Below are 16,476 nucleotides of genomic sequence, written 5' to 3' on the forward strand. Positions count from 1 at the left end.
ACTTGAACTTCACTTCTGTTGGTTATTTTAAGTAGAAGCTACATATTTAAAAGCTTTATGGTTCTGGTTTATGCTTTACACTTTGCAGATCGGAAAAGAACACGTAGGCCTGAAGGCTGTCACTGAAATCCTCCAGGATATTCAATATAAGGTAAGTCATTCTTTAAAAGAAAATAAAACTACTGGCTGTGTCAGAGGCTTCCAAGCCCACCTTCAGGCTGGGGGATTCCCTAAAAGGACTCACAGCCAAGTGCTTAGCCTCCTGGTTGTGGTTTCTTCCAGCGGAAGGCTACAGTCCCAGAGAAGCGAGCCACAAGCTTCCAGACAGCCCCGCCCCGTGGAGTCGCACAGGGACACACCTGATTCTCCTGGCAGTGATGTCACAACACGTGTGAAGCATTGCCAACCAGGGAAGCTTTCCTGGGCCTTGGTGTCCAGGGATTTTATTGGGGGTCAGTCATGCCAGCCGGCAGTGCCTGAGGGACTGACCTCAGCTACTCTGACTCTAGCCCTCCCCCACCCTGAGCAAAACCAGGCTTTCACCATAAATCACAGTGTTGGGATATACTTATCTGGTCCAACTGGTGCAGCCTGACCCAAGGCCTCAGGCACACAGAGCCACTCTTCTCAGGCAGCATATTCCAAGGGCTCAGAGACTGTCTCCCAGGAGCCAGCCAGGGGCCAGTCTTGAAGACAGGCCTTTTAAATTTTTTTTGGATTGTGGATTCGAGCAACCCAGGCCAGCTGAGTTACCCCTTTCTGCCCGCTGGTTATAGGAAGGTAGTGTAAATGAAACAAATAAAAATTGTGGCAACCACACTTCAAAGTATTTAAGTAAAAAGAAAAAAAGAGACAAGTACCTATAAGCCATAAGATGATATAGCCCACAGAAGGTGATTCAGGTTGATTTGAGCCTGTAGTGATTCGGCCTAGCATTGCCGGGAAGCCCAGTTCTCTTATAAACAGTACCTTTTATGCTCACGTTGAGTCAGTAGAATCTGAGTGGCCTTGTGGGGGAGAAGTTCAATCCCATGTGGGTGCTGGAGATACCGCACAGGGGTCCAGAGACCCAAGGCCAACCCTAAAATCTGTCTGGAAACAGTCTCGCTAGCTCTAGACTCACTAGCTCAAGCCCAGAGCATCTGGAACCAGGCAAGAACCTCTACAGAAGGTCTCCTGAGCGCAGGCTCAGAGCGAATCCAGCTGCCAAGGGAAGGCACAGACTGGTCACAGAAGCTGGTGAAAAGGGGACAAGGACACATTTTCACTGGCATTTGTTGAATAGAAATGGGTTGAGAAATTTTCCTTTATTGCTTCAGCTAATGTGACATCAGTCATTACGGAATACAGGAGGATGGTGGGAGGTAAGTAAGCTGGATTCTTCAATGTGTCCAGCAGTCCCCAGAAGTAAGGAAGAGAGCAAGAGGTCATGCACTTACCTTCCCTGTTATGTCTGCATTAGTGGAGTAATCTTATAAGAGACATCCAACTGGCGTGACAGGTCTGTCTGTCTAAGGACCGACATTTTAAATGGGACTATTTAAAATAGTGATCAGAAATGTGAATTGGTGATGGTACACATAGTTTATTGAAATTTAAATCTAGTTTTGATAAACGTGTATTGAAATTTAATATTTTCATCTGAGTGTCAGTTCTTCCCCTCTGGAGGAGGAGAGCATCCAGGATAGGTCCTAGAGCTGAGCTACCAAATCCAAAGGGGGCAAACCGAGAATTTGGGAGGCAGCCCGTCCTGCCAAGAAGGTTAGGAATTGAGATCGTAGTACCAGGAAGAAAGTCGTTACTAAAGAATTCCCTGAGCCAGTGCCTAAGTCTCTGGTCTGGACGCGCCAGGAGCCAGAAAGGTAGCTGACATGGGGCATATGGACACTGGACGATTTTAAGTTTCACACCTGGAATTATAGGGAAAATTGAGCTGCAGCAGCAGAGAAAAGAGCTACAGACTCAGAGCAGGAGTGTCTTGTTGGAATCAACCCCTGTGGCTCCAGTGAGAAGACAGATTGACACAAATCTGTGGGGTCTGATAATGCTGTTTAGAAAAGACTTCAACCTGGATTTTTAGTGCTCATAAATGTTCTTACTCTAAAATTTAGAAATTTTATGTTAACATGGGGCACATTGTTTTCTGTTTCAGGGGAAGTCCAAAACAATACCCTGCTTTAATCCTAACACTTTATTACCAGGTAAGCATTCATCTGCGTAAGATGAATTTTAACTGTGGTTATATGACTGCACTGTTTTCCTCAGAACATACACAACTATATCCTATTAGTTAATGAAGTTTCTTTACAATTTTTATTCTCTGTAGTTGGTACCAGTTTCAGATTGCTCTAAACCTGGGAGTAAACCTTTTGAAAGAATAAACACTTTACCGCTAGTTCCATTAATCCACGAAGAGGTTTCTTTTGGATTTTCATTCCTACAAATTGCCTCCTCTGTGTAAAGCACGACTGTAATAACATAACCTTGATATACGTGTAAGATTGGTCAGTGCAGTTCTTATTAATCTCTGATGTGACATAAACTTTATATCTAATTTTAAAAGATAACCTCTTTGCAATGATATTATTATTTAGCTATTATTTCTAAATACTTAGGTATGCCTGAACAGGTAAGAATTGTATATAAAATACTCAAAATATAATTTGTAGATAAAGGTTGTTTTGTACAAAATTTTGGTCTTCACATTATCTCTGCCTAAACTATGTGAAATTTTTTGGTGTTCCAAACAAAACCAAATGCATCGTATCTTCTACTTTCTACATTTAATTGCACTGCTACAAACCAGTTTTTCCATACGTTGAACACTCACCCATCATATTTAATCACAGATTCTTCTAATGCAGGGCTACAAGATTTTATAAGAATGATTTTTTTTATTCTATCATAATACAATTTCAATATTTTGCTATTGAAGAAGCGATATAGAGGTAGCTAGAACAGCATGGTTAAATGCACAGACTGTTTTCTTGTCTCTCATTTTTATTAAAAAAAATCAGATACATGATTTAACAGGCTTACAAGAATCAAAAGCTCTAAATAATCACACCTGGGAACAACTGAAGCCGTCTCTCCCTTTAAATCCCAATAGTTACAAATTATTGACCTTTTTTTTTTTGTATTTTACACAAATTTATTTTAACTGAATTTTTAAAAAGATAATTTAAACACACAGACTTTGAAGCCAGACCGCTTTCGTTCTCATCCTGGCTCTGGCCAGGATGTTAGCCCAGTGACCGTGGGCATATTACATACCCTCTGTGATTCATTTTTCCCATCTGAAACGTGCGGGTAATAATGGGACCTATGTCACTGGTTTGTTGTAAGAGTTAAATAAGTTAATGTAAAATGCTTAGAAGAGTACTTCACGTGTCGTAAACATTCAATAGATATTGGGTATAATCAGTCAGGTAAATCATCCAATAACGTAAAAAAAAAAAATGGATACACTTCTCCTCAAGTGAGTAAACTTGATATATAGTATATAGTATATATATCAAGTATGTGTATATATAATATAGTATATCAAGTTTATATACATCCAGTTTATACAGCCATATTTAAATATGTATAGTAACCCATTGAGAGAAACTGCTATAAATAATAGAAAGAGGATTCATCATGTTTTTTATTGATTGTTTTCTCCATGATGATTAGATTAAAACACAAACGTGAGGCTCTAGTTTAAAAATGACATCCGTCTGAGAAGTGTTATTTGGACAGTTTGTAAATTTGAAAGTTATTGTTGGAATCTTCCAAATTATTTTTCATTAACTTGCCTTTCCGTGACACGCCCACGTGATGGCACAGACCCTCTGCTGCGCGATTACTGGGTCTACGAAGGCTCTCTCACTATTCCGCCCTGCAGTGAAGGTGTTACCTGGATATTATTCCGATACCCTCTAACAATATCCCAGCTACAGGTGAGTGCGGTGCTTTTAAATCTTCCAGAATGAAGTTCTGCGTTAAAGGTTAAATGTTGTCTCCATAAAAGGGAAACACGTCTGTTTTACGTTTTGGCTCCCTTTGGATCAGTTAGATCAGTCACCTCTTTTCAGATAAAAGTTAAATGTCTTGAACCAGTGAAAGCAATGGAAAGGTCAAAGATGAAGAAAACCCAGCTCTCATTTATGATCTGTATTTTAAAAGTCAGTTTTTATAGAGTAAATAGAAGTCAGTGAAATAGCCAAACGTTTGATTATTATAGTTATTCCTTCATGTGGGTTTTCCCAGGCATTGGAGAGAAAAAAGGTCTTGGAAGTAAAGTGAGAATGCCGGTTATTTCTGTAAGTCACATGCAGGCTTTGTAATAGCTCTTTCTTGGCCTGCACAGGAAAATCCTGTATGCAGAGGGTGAGGGTGCTAAAAAGAACGCCCCGGAAAGTTCCGGATTGTTCTCTAGCCCCATTTTTGTTCACCTACCACCCACCTTGGGTATAGCATAGGTGCTCTAAATGCTAATGCACAGTGTGTGTGTCTCCAAGGTGAGCTGTCACTAGGGTGTTAGGTGGCAGAGCAGGAGGCAACATCACTACAAGGTGTTTAAACAATGGTTTTGATATTATTACAAAAAAAGCTTTAAATGTCTCCTGTCCCCCAGAGGTCTGTCTAAGGATGTGTTCTGGAAGGCTATACTTGTTCTTCATGATCAGTCTCAGAAGACTTGGGCAGTCCTCTCAATAAACCAAGATTCCTTTAGAAACTTTTTACAAACTTTTATTATATCCCCTATCATTTTATAAGAAGTTCAAGTTTACTCACTACTCAGGAAAGCCTTCTTTTGTTTGTCCTTAAATCTTTAAAATCCTTCTTTCAACCTTTAACAATTTCTTATTTCTCTTTTTTCTAAGGATTAATTTTAAAAGTGCCCCATTCAGCATCTTCATTGTTTCATTATTTTAGAAACTTTGATCACACCACCTTTGGGCCTTCGTATTTTTAATATGACAAACCCCAATTCCTTTATTTATTCATTCATCTGTTTTTTTCTTACAAGAAACTGTTCCTGACTGCCAACCAGACACAGAGGATGCAGAGATTCAGACACAGTGTTTACTCTTAAAAAGTTCACCATAGAGTTGTGGAGGCAGATGACTATTAGACAGCTATGTTGTGTCATAAGTAAGGTGTTCTGGAAACACAAAGGACAGAAACCCAATCCAGACTGGGAGGTCCAGGGAATAACTCCTGAAAAATATTAGGAGTTAGTCTAGTAAAGGAGAGGAAAGAAATTAGAAGTCTGAGTGTAATGTTAAGAGTAGAGGTTTGGACTAATGACATATAGATTTGGAATTTAATAGCAAAGGTTGTAACTGCTGTAACAGATATACCTCAAAACTTCAGTGACATCACAGTAAGAATTTATTTTTTACACACGTAAAATGTGTTTTTACATTTTACAAATCCAGCAAATGTGTTTTTGATTCACAGTGAAGGCTTTTCTTTTTTTTTTTTTTTTTTTTTTGGTACGCGGGCCTCTCACTGTTGTGGCCTCTCCCGTTACGGAGCACAGGCTCCGGACGCACAGGCTCAGCGGCCACGGCTCACGGACCCAGCTGCTCCGCGGCATGTGGGATCTTCCCGGACCAGGGCACGAACCCGCGTCGCCTGCATCGGCAGGTGGACTCCCAACCACTACGCCACCAGGGAAACCCAAGGCTTTTCTTTGTGCATTCAGGGAACCGGGTTGAAAGACACTCTGCCATCTTTAATACCTCACTTCTGGGTCCTTAGGTGTGGTCATGTAGCCAGCATGAAGGGAAAGAGCGTGGAGGCTCTCAAAGGGGGATTGCTTTTAAAGGGCCAGACCTAGAAATGGCGAACACCATTTATGCTTACATTCTGTTGGCTGGAACTCAATCACATGGCCATACCTGATTGCAGGGGAGGCTGAGAAGTGAATTCTAGCTTCACGTCCAAGAAGAAGAAATGGATTTGATGATCAGATTAGCTCAAGCTGAGGAAGAGGCAAGATAACCCAGCTGAGGGCAAAACCCCAGTGTAGGTAGAGGAGATGGCAGCACATAGGGAACTAGGGACTTGCCCAAGGGCCTTGGGAACAGCCAGGAGGGAGTGAGTCCAGGACAGGAGAGAGTATCTCCAAGATGCGGAGAAGAAAGGTTAATAGTGACAAATGCTACAGAGAATTTAAATAGGATGCATGCTGCCCACCCAGGTAGAAAATAACTACGCTGTATAAACACGTGCCCAGATGCCGCTGCTGGGTTCTCACCCTTGACTCCTGTTTCTTGGTCTTGTGTGTTCACTGGTGGATCCTGGTATTGACACTTCTCTGTTGCTGAGGTTTGGCTTCTCTTCTCCAGTATTATTCCTCCACCATCCCTTCCGTTATGCTGCACTCGGTGTTCCAGGTCAGCACCCCAGCCCATCCAAGCAGTTTGCCTTGAGGCTCTACCATGGAGAAAGCCTTCATTTCTTTTCAGAGTTGCCATCATGCAAACAAGATTCATGAACAAGGACCATCATTGCCAGTTAACTGAATTGTTAACTGAAGTGAGATGTTTCCATGGAGTGTTGAGCTGAAAGGAGAAGGGGACCAAGGGTAAAAGTTTTAACTGACATTAGTCACAAGGAGAGGAGACTGGCAGAAGTAGTAGAAGGAGCTCGGGGTCTACAGTCACATTTGTTCAGCAGTTTAAAGGTAATTTTCTAAAAATAGGTCAAATCTTTTAGTGAAAAATAAAATTTTTCTCTATAACCACAATAAATGTCTGTCTATTGCAAGTCAGTTCGAATTAACCTTGCTGAGCCACAGAAAAGAAAATTCTCAGTTCCACTTAGAATTCCATTAAGGATTCCCTTGCTAGCACGGTATGGGGAACGTTAACTGACAGTCTGTAAATGTGAACGAGGATGTTTTACTTCCACGTCGACCAGTATGCTATGCGAAAACCAGAGACAAATCGTCATGCCTTTCAGTCTCGCTGTCTTCAAAGGGAGCCTTGCTTTGTATTGTCCCTTTGAGTAAGGCCAGTGACAAAGTCTAGCCCTAACCCACTAAGTGATGCTCCTCAATTATTGGGAAATAAGCTGTATCTTCCTCAAAGGGAGCCAGAGGCAAAGGAATGTCCATTGGAAGGAATAATCCCAACTGCTCTTGGAAATAGACGACTTTCCAGTTAGCTGTGGCTTTACAAGAAAAAAGATGTAGGTTCTGTTAGCACAGAGCTCCATTATAGCATCTGTTCAGAGGGCAGGAATGTTGAAATGGACACACACACACACACACACACACACACACACACACACGCAGGTAAATTAAAATGCAATTTAGAGTGATGTAGGAAAAAATTATAATTTTCGGAGAATGTAAATCAGTCTGTCCTTGACTTGAATGTTTCACTGTTGCTGCTCATATAATTTCATAGAAGGCAGAGCCCAAAATAGAGAAGGTCCAGAGAGGGCAGTACAAACAAGAGGAACCCAAGAGAGAGGATGTGATTCTAGAATCAAAACCAAGAAAAACTGAGAAGCCTCATCCTGTTGTACTTAAAGAGGAGCAGAGAGATACAGAGAAGGAGGCAGAAAGCGAGGGACAGAGGATTGATACAGAAAATAACAAAAGGAATAGCCAATGGCAGGTGGAGTGGCTACTAAGTGGATTATACTGAGAAATAGAAAACTTTGTATTGAAAAAATCATGTGTCCTCTTATAGGCGTAACATGTAATAAAGCAGCTGGATATTATTGTAGAAACAGTTGTATCTTGAAATGCGTCATCTGTCACAGGATAATAGTGTCTGCACTTGCAACGTAATTAAGGAAAAAGCTCTAGATCATAATGCTTTCCTAGGAAATGCACAGCTGCTGGAGGTGGGTGGGGGGAGAAGGAGTCAGCGGCTGAAGTGTGGTGTTGACAGCTAAGCCTGTCGTGGACCATTTGCATCTTCTTGGGCACTAAGAACTCTAGCATCTGGGACTGGAAGGTCCTGATTGGTTGACTTTTTCATGTTATTCCTGGTTAGCACACACTATGCTAGGGGAAAAAACCCACACAATTGGATGGATTTGGATGAGTGTAATTTAAAACATTTAAAAAAGTGATCTGTAACCATTAAATTACTGTAAGATAAACAGTGGTCTAAAGCGTTTAGGAAGCCAAAGTGAAAAAAAAATTTTTTTTTTTCAGCTGGATTGTTTTTTATTTTTGTTTGTTTTTGGTTTTTTATAGCTGCACTGTGAGGCTTAGTTCCCTGACCAGGGATTGAACCCAGGCCATGGCAGTGAAAGCACAGAGTCCTAACCACTGGACCACCAGGGAATTCCCTCAGCTGGATTGTTATGTTTGGAAATGGGATTCTAAAAGCAGAATAAAAATACCATATTTAATCAAATCTGACAACGGAAATTGTAAGACACATTCTGATTTCACAGTGACCTTAAAATGTGAACAATATTCAGAATTGATCACACGTGGTATTCTGATATAATGGCACATGTACAAATATGTGAGCATGCGCACACACACACACACAAATGATTCTTCAGTTTTACTCTCATTTTCCTGTCTTTTTTCTCCCCACTTTTTTCTGCACGTTCCTCTTACTCATCTGTTTCTATTTCTTAACTTACCTACTTTTCCCAAATTAGATGTGTCTGTCTTTGTTTAGTCCTTTCTCTTTCAACTTCCAGTAACGCCAGTGAAACAGAGGAATATAGATGTTGTTATGGGTTTTCACTGTGTGCATATACGCCCGTTAGAACTCGGAAAACCGTCTTAAATTTTGTTTCCTCCCAATCCTGCCTCTTCTTCATCCTTCCCCATTTCTGACTTCCTGTGGATTGAAAAGTGGGACTCTTCCTAGCCCGATTTCTGGCACAGATGCTTGTGGCCTGTGGGGTCTGGGAGCCCGTCTGGCCTTGGACCTCTGAGGAGCAGGCGTTTTTTATGCTCCACGTGGGATTTGAGTGGCCATTAACCCTGCAGACCAGGATGCTGCGGGACCCCAGCACGGTTACGTTTGAAAATGATTCCAAGTGGTTTGGAACATTTGTTGTGCATTTTCTTCTGTGTCCGTGTTTCTCTAATTTGAGTGTGCAACAGAATCCCCCCCGGGAGGGCATGTTAAAACACAGACTGCTGGGGCTTCCTTGGTGGCGCAGTGGTTGGCGGTCCGCCTGCCGATGCGGGGGGCCTGGGTTCGTGCCCCAGTCTGGGGGGGTCCCGCGTGCCGCGGAGCGGCTGGGCCCTTGAGCCATGGCCGCTGGGCCTGCGCGTCCGGAGCCTGTGCTCCGCAGCGGGAGAGGCCACAACAGTGAGAGGCCCGCGTACCGCAAAACAAAACAAAACAAAACAAAAACAAACAAAAAAACACAGACTGCTGGGCCGCACCCCAGAGTTGCTGATTTGGTGGGTCTGGGGCACTTATTCCAGGAAGCACACTTTGAGAACCACTGTTTCTCATCTACCCGCATTTATGTCCCCAGCTAATTGAGGTCAGCCGTCTTAACCCCAGAATGCTGAGTGCCTGAAGGCCGGTGTGCTGGGCGGCACCAGACCAGTCCTGTCCAATGGAAACACCACGTGAGCCGCATGTGTGAGAGAAAATTGTCTAGTAGCCACAGTAAAAAAAAGTCAAAATAAACAGGTGAAGTTAATTCAGGTAGTCTGTTTCAACCCAGTGAATCAAAAATATCATTTTAACGTGTAATCAGTGTAACAGACCATTGATGAGATTTTTCACATCCTTATTTTCATACAAAGTCTGACTTTGTGTGTATGAATCCTACGTTTCCAGTACATCTCAGTTCAGACTAACAACATTTCGAATGCTTGGTGGCCACATGGGGCTGGCTGGCGGCTGCTGTCCTTAAGCAGTGTAACTCTAGGACTTTCTCTTGCTCCTGGGAGACTCCCTCTTTCCTTTCTTAAAATGCGTTATTTTTAGGGACTTGTGAGAAAGTTTGTATTTCTTCAGCATCTTCCATGTTACAGAGCGCTTCCCGTGGAGCCACGAGCTCTGTAATCTCTACGTCTCGAGTAAGTTTCGATCTGTGTGGCTCGTTGGTAACTATCCTAATGATGGGACGACAGTGGCCGAGCCCAGAGCTGGGGATTGGGCTGATAGGCAAGTTTACATCAGTGTTCCTGGGGAAAGAAAGTTCTTTTCTCTAAGCTCTTCCTCAAAAAAAAAAAAAAAAAGATCAGATTAAGGACTGATCAGTGACAGAATGAGGGTGGTTTTAGGGATGAAAGGTCAGGAAGAGAGAGCAGTGATGTTAGAAAGAAAGTTAGATAATGGGGTAGAAGAAAATGAAACCAGAACAACAAGGTTCAGTACATGAAAGGTGGAGAGATATATGTGTGTGTGTGTGTGTATATATATATATATATATATGAATGAAATCTCGTTATATATACACACATATGGACTATTTAAGTACAATTTGCTTTGTTCCCTCTATTTAACTACTACCACAAGGAATTCATTTCCTCTAATTCATGGATCATCGCCTGGTGATGAAAGAGAATAAGATGAGAACACCGACTTATGTGTTATTTTTCTCTTCTAACATGATGACATATGAACTGTAAGTCAAAATAAGTCTATTATAGGATGTGCACAGGACCTCGGAAACTACTAAAATTAATGAGTGCCAAACCTCAGACCCTAGAAATTAGCCCTTTAAATGCACACATGAAAAGAAAGCAGAACTTTGAGTGAATCATCGGGGTCCTGCAATAAGGAGGTCGCAGTAAATGTCTGAGACCCACAGGCGTGCCACCCGGGTTCAGAGGAGAGTGACTGCTCAGCTCTGCTACCTTCAGAAGGTGAGGACTTATCTCTGTCCTCTCCATCCGTCTCTTTCAAATTGGCTAAAAACAAATACCATGTTTAAGTAGAGTAGCATTAAAAATCGATGAAATCGTACATCCTGATATACGTGATAATGAGAGTCTCTGTACAGCCATGACATTTGAGTTTTGCTGAAGACTTTTATCCTGGACTATTATTCTGTTCCTTTCTCACTCTGTCTCATTTCAACGTGAGATAACGCAGTGTGTACTTGAAACCATTTGAAGTGACTAAAGGGTTCTGAGCGGTGGTTACTTCAGAAAAATTGGCATTGCAGAGAGATGCGTTTTACGGGGGATTCTCCTGCTGCCGTGGCTCTAGACATTTTTCAGATGCAGCAAGCAATATGGGTGCTGCCATATTCCCCCCTCTAAGACCCTGTGGCGGCCTAGCGGAAGACGGTTATGTAGATCAAACAGCTGATGGCTTCTATATAAATACAGCACGTGGCCGTTGTTTCAAAAAACAGGACAGTTCTAGTTGGATCAGGCTTATCCCATTGAGTGCAATCAAACAGTATTTGAAGACATGGAAAACTAGAACCATCAGAAGTCAGATTTCTAACCTGGGTTCTGATCTAACAAGCCACTTAATTTTCCCCAACTCTTGTTTTCCGACGCATATATGAATGGTTTGAATCTTGTGGGGTTCAACTCTTTTGGAGTCAGGAACCTCTTCTTAAGAAACTACTCCACAGGGAAATTTTTACAAGTCATTCAGGAGTTTCATGGGTCCCCTAAAGTCTAGGGGTCTCTAGACTTTTATTCGAACCCTGAATTAGTTCATCTCTCGCATTTTTTTCACGTTATGATTGGGAGAGGTCTATGGGTGTGCTGTATGAACCTTTGTAGGCAGAAGCCTCTGATTCGCAGATGGTGAACTTTTGGTGGATTCATGCTGTTCAGATCACACTTGCTCAACATCCGGGGATAAGTGCCAGATGTAGGGTCTACTGATGACTAGAATTTCTGAAGAGGTGGCTGTGAAGCTGGGAAAGGAGCAGCTGGACTTGGCATTGTCAGACCCGGCTAATCTGGAAACTTCCTTAACCCATGTGGCCTCAGTTTCTCCTTTTGTGTAAGGAAGGAAGAATATCTGTGGCATGTGATTTTATGGGGCATTTAAATGAAATAACAGACCATGGCTTAACAGAGGTAAGTCAACTGCTAGTTGGCAGTGAGCCTCACGAATGCTTATCACGTGTTTACTTGTTGTTCAGACACTTCCCAGGGGGTTGTGTCCGGCAGACTGTGGGTTCTTAGGAGGTGCAGACCCGGCAAGTCAGGGAAACTGCAGTGCACTTGACGGGAACGGTCCCGTGGGACTGTGGGAACCTCTTCGTGTGTAACAGGAAACCTGAAAAGGGAGATGAACTTGAAAATCGCTCTTGCCAAGGGAGGAAGATGGGCTTAAACTTTTGGAAAATCAGAGGTACTCTTTGGACCTGTGCTCTCCAGAGGGCTAGACAAACATCAAAGGGAGTCTTTTGATGAAAAAACCTCCATCTGATACATTTAACATCTGGTCAGTGTTAGCGTACAGTAACACCAGAATTCATTACTTAAAGAGATACTTGGGAAGCATTTCAGATCACTGCTTCATTTGTTCACTTTTTCTCATTATGTCACAGGTGGCCATAAGAGCTTCTAGAGAGAAGTGTGTATCATTTTTGTACAAACAGATGCAGCAGGTTTCCGTGGCAGTTTGGGTTGTCTGCAGACCTTCATCCCTGCTTCTGCAGTCTTCATTCTTCTTGCAGGGGTTGCGTCTAATGTCTTAGGTCTGGAAGGATGAACTTCTTTTTCTCTCTTTGAAGTTTAATTTTAATTCTCTTTCTAAATTCTTATAATGTATGCATATTTTAAGCCATTGATGAAACTGCAGTTCTTGTTCATGGCCGGTAAGTGGTTAATCTGTTTTGTTCTGCTTTTATTTTCAGATTGAAGAATTTCGAAGGCTGAGGACACATGCAAAAGGGGCAGAGCTTGTGGAAGGCTGTGATGGGATTTTGGGAGACAATTTTAGACCCACTCAGCCACTCAGCGACAGAGTCATTAGAGCCGCGTTTCAGTAGCTGAAGAGAGCAGAAGCCGGTGCGTCTTCATCTGGGTATGTTCGGATTAAGCAAGGAAAATGAGGCACACACAGCTGAGCCTGTCACACCAAAGCGACTCTCATTGTCAACGCACTTTATTTAAATCTAGGACACATTCTCAAGCCCCATTAATCACAAGTCAGGTGGTTCGTAAAAATTTCATGCCGTGTTGGACAGAAATCTACAGTCCTTATGTTTTCGAGCAGAGCAGCCTTTCATTCTAAGTTTTGCTCTAATATCGGCTTTCATGAGGGAAGGTGCCTGAGGCAGGGGAACGGTGACATGCAAGTACCTCTCGGTACTTTACTATGTTGTCGCACCCTTGAAACCGCAGCTGTCACCTCCCATTGATGGGGGAGCGTAAGGGAAGGGACTGGGGGACCTGTTGAGCCTCAAAGTGGCCCTTGTTGTTCGGTGCAGATTTGGTCGTCTTGTTTATCGGGGTAGGTAGGTGAGGGCAGATCTGGCATGAATGAAAATACTTGTCCTATGGAAGTGCTTTTATTCGATAGATCAAGAAGCCCTTGCTAATGATCTGAGTGTAGGATGTTTCTGTACTGATTAAAACCTAATCTGTACATTTTAATATATCGAATTCAGTGTTTGTATTCCTTACCCTTAAGGACTAACAAAGTAAAACATCACAAACATGGAAAAGCTAAAATATACATAAATGCCTCTGTACTGGGTTACTTCCTCGCCTTGTAGGTTGCCCAAGGGCGTGTACCTAGGTCAGTGTGCATTGCTGGGAAGCCACTGCTTCTCGTAAGAGGGAAGCGTCTGTTGGAACCGTTTCCTAGGAGTCAGGTCAGAGCTCTGACTGTTTAATGGACCGCTAAGGGTATGTACTCTCATCCCGTGTGAAGGGTACAGTGGACCGGGGAGTCACAGAGGAACAGAAATCTCTGGCCTCAGGGAGCTCACAGTCTCACGAGCCAGACAGCTGATATAGGAATTTTAAAGGGTGATCACGTTGTCCATGTGTTTCCCTCTCCAGTTTTCTTGCCCCTCTATTATTACTCTACTGAGGCACCCAGTACTCCAGCCAATCTGTCTTTTCTCTTCTGTGAATGTGCTTTGCTCACCCAGTCCTTCCCCCCTTCCCTTTTGCTCGTTGAAACCCTAGCCGACTAGAGGCCCCACTTGCATACGGTCCTCAGCAGGAATTCTCTCCTTGTCCCTTACATCGTACCTCTTGTTTCACATTTTTTCTTCCATTTAGCTATTCGTATATTTATTTCCTGTGTCAGATTTCAAGCTTCTTAAGGGTTGAAACGTGTTGAGTTTACTTTGAATCCATCATGGCATGTAACACCTGGAGTCGTGGATGTCGTTAGGGAAATTAGAAATTCCTTAGAACTTATGTGTGTCCTGTATCAGCCAACTGTGTTCCAGTCCTTCGTTCCTTCTCAGTTTCTGTGTCAGCTGGTAGATGATGAGATGATGGGGATGATGAGGAGGAGGCCAGGCAAAGTCACCTGTGGTAGAAATGAGAAGGAACTTTCAGTAATTCATATATGATAACAATGGAGAACATCCCCGGGGGCTTTAAGCTGAGCCTTATAATGGATGAGCTAAAGAATTAAAATAATATTCAGTCAGAAATCATTATTGAGCACCTACTACGTGATTGGTTCTGTGTATACAGAGATGAGAAGAACAGATGTGGTCTCTGCCCTCATAAAAGCTAGAGTCTGAGATGGGGAACCTGACAATCGAGAAACAAACACTTCTGGCACAGGGAGATCAGCTCGGTGCTTTGTGACCACCTAGAGGGGTGGGATAAGGAGGGTGGGAGGGAAACGCAAGAGGGAGGGGATATGGGGATATATGTATGCATATAGCTGATTCACTTTGTTATACAGCAGAAACTAACACAACACTGTAAAGCAATTATGCACCAATAAAGATGTTAAAAGAATACACAGTTAATAAATTCCATGAATGAAAAGAACCAAGAAATGGAGTGAAGGAGATTTCAGATAGAGGGAATATCTTTTGCAGAGACCCCGAGGGCCCAGTCTCTGTGGAGGTGGTGAGAATTTGATGCATTGATGAACCTGAAAAAAGCCTTGTGAGTCGGGGGTGTGGAAATGCAAAGGGAAGATCAGGCAGGGCCCCATGACTTAAAGGGCCTCGGCAGCCGTGCTAAGACATCTTTACTTCATCGTCAGTGTGCTGAGATCTAAGCGTTCTCAGGGGAGTGGCCTTCTCAGGAGATCACAGTGGCTGGAGAACAAATGGACCAGATGATTGTGGGCCAGGCTGTGGCGGTGGAAGGATATTTTAGAGGTCCACTGGGTAGCCAAGGTGAAAGGCATGCCGGCATGGGTACCAACCTAGGAGCAGTGCAGATGGAGAGAAGCTGACATACGTGAAAGGGTCTTGGAAAGTGATATCTAGGGATAAATTGGACGAGGGTGGGGGGAGATGGACATATCAAAGATAACACCCGGGGTTTGGGGTTTTAGAAACTGTGTGGCTAGAGTGCCATGGAGTGACAAGAGGGAAGCCGGAAGAGGCTCTGTCTGAGATGGAGAGGGGGGGGGGGGGGGCGGGGACGGGGGGACTGAGAGAGGCTTGTCAGTCACAGCAGTGGGCCTGGTGTGAAGGAAGCTGGAATGTCGAGAGCGGAGGTCAGAAAAGAAGTTTGAACAGAATGCGGGAGTCGTGGGCATAGAGATTTTATACATACAAGTGTGTACGTATAATGTTCTCATGCTACACGGGGATGACCTCGGATGTTCATAAAATCTTACGGGATGCTTTATGACCAGTTAACCAAAGCACAGAGAAGTTAGGTCATCTGCTCAAAGCCATTGGGCAGCGGGACTGGAAGTTGGACCCAAGCAGCCTGCCTGGCAGAGCCCCTTGTTGTAAGCACTGCAGGACAGAGGTCAGGGAGCGTCACCACGCTGGCTCTCAGGGTGGCAGGAGGACGAGGGAGGCGGTTGCGGTGGGCAGAAGTTGGGCGTGAAGGGAGGGCTGGAGATACCTTGTGGTGGCAGCTTCAGACAAGCGTGTGTAAGTTTAAGGTGTACGATGTGTATTTTGATTTGATCCATTTTTATATTACAATATGATTCCCACCTTAGCGTTGGCTAACACCTCTGTCATGTCCCATATATATCATTTCCTTTTTTGAGGTGGGAATGAGACTTTTTTTTTTTAAACAAAAGAAGTAGTAAAACTTTTCTGTATGTGGGGGGGAGGGGGAATGAGCCAGTGGATGGGCAGGGCTGAAGGTGCTGTTTCTCGAGGGGCTAGTCCTAGCAGTGAAGTCCCTGAAAAGTTGCCAGGGGATGGGGCCCTCGGCACACGTGGAGACTGACTGTTGTTATGGGAACGGACACTTTGTGCGCTATCACAGGAGGGAAGGAGGTGGCGGTTTATAGACAGTGTTTCACGACTTGCTTTACTGTTTAAGGAGGGTTGGGTAGAAGCTAGAAGAGGTGAGCGCTGCCAGACAGCTGGGAGATGGGTGCAGAGTGAGGGTCCGGAGGGCTTACGGGCACGGCCCGGTTGGAGGGCCAGGCAGAGAGGGGA

General features: G+C 43.5%; 1 protein-coding gene across 3 annotated transcripts in view; it reads left to right on the forward strand.

The window, feature by feature from the left end:
• Positions 1 to 16,476, forward strand: part of CA8 (carbonic anhydrase 8) — a gene marked incomplete at its 5' end in the record, with an annotated part of 87,413 nt that overhangs the window by 55,492 nt on the left and 15,445 nt on the right. For 2 of the 3 annotated variants that reach the window (XR_014297991.1, XM_082674842.1), the window contains 4 exons: positions 89 to 151; positions 2,153 to 2,201; positions 3,829 to 3,941; positions 12,775 to 12,944. Coding sequence is in view for 2 of the 3 variants with exons in the window: in XM_082674842.1 (XP_082530968.1) it covers positions 89 to 151; positions 2,153 to 2,201; positions 3,829 to 3,941; positions 12,775 to 12,909 (360 nt within the window). The remainder of the gene's footprint in view (positions 1 to 88; positions 152 to 2,152; positions 2,202 to 3,828; positions 3,942 to 12,774; positions 12,945 to 16,476) is intronic. The other variant, XM_082674843.1, reaches the window with a different exon arrangement.

The sequence above is a fragment of the Grampus griseus genome (assembly GCF_964374135.1).
Source record: "Grampus griseus genome assembly, chromosome: 17".
In the NCBI taxonomy this organism is placed as follows: domain Eukaryota; kingdom Metazoa; phylum Chordata; class Mammalia; order Artiodactyla; family Delphinidae; genus Grampus; species Grampus griseus.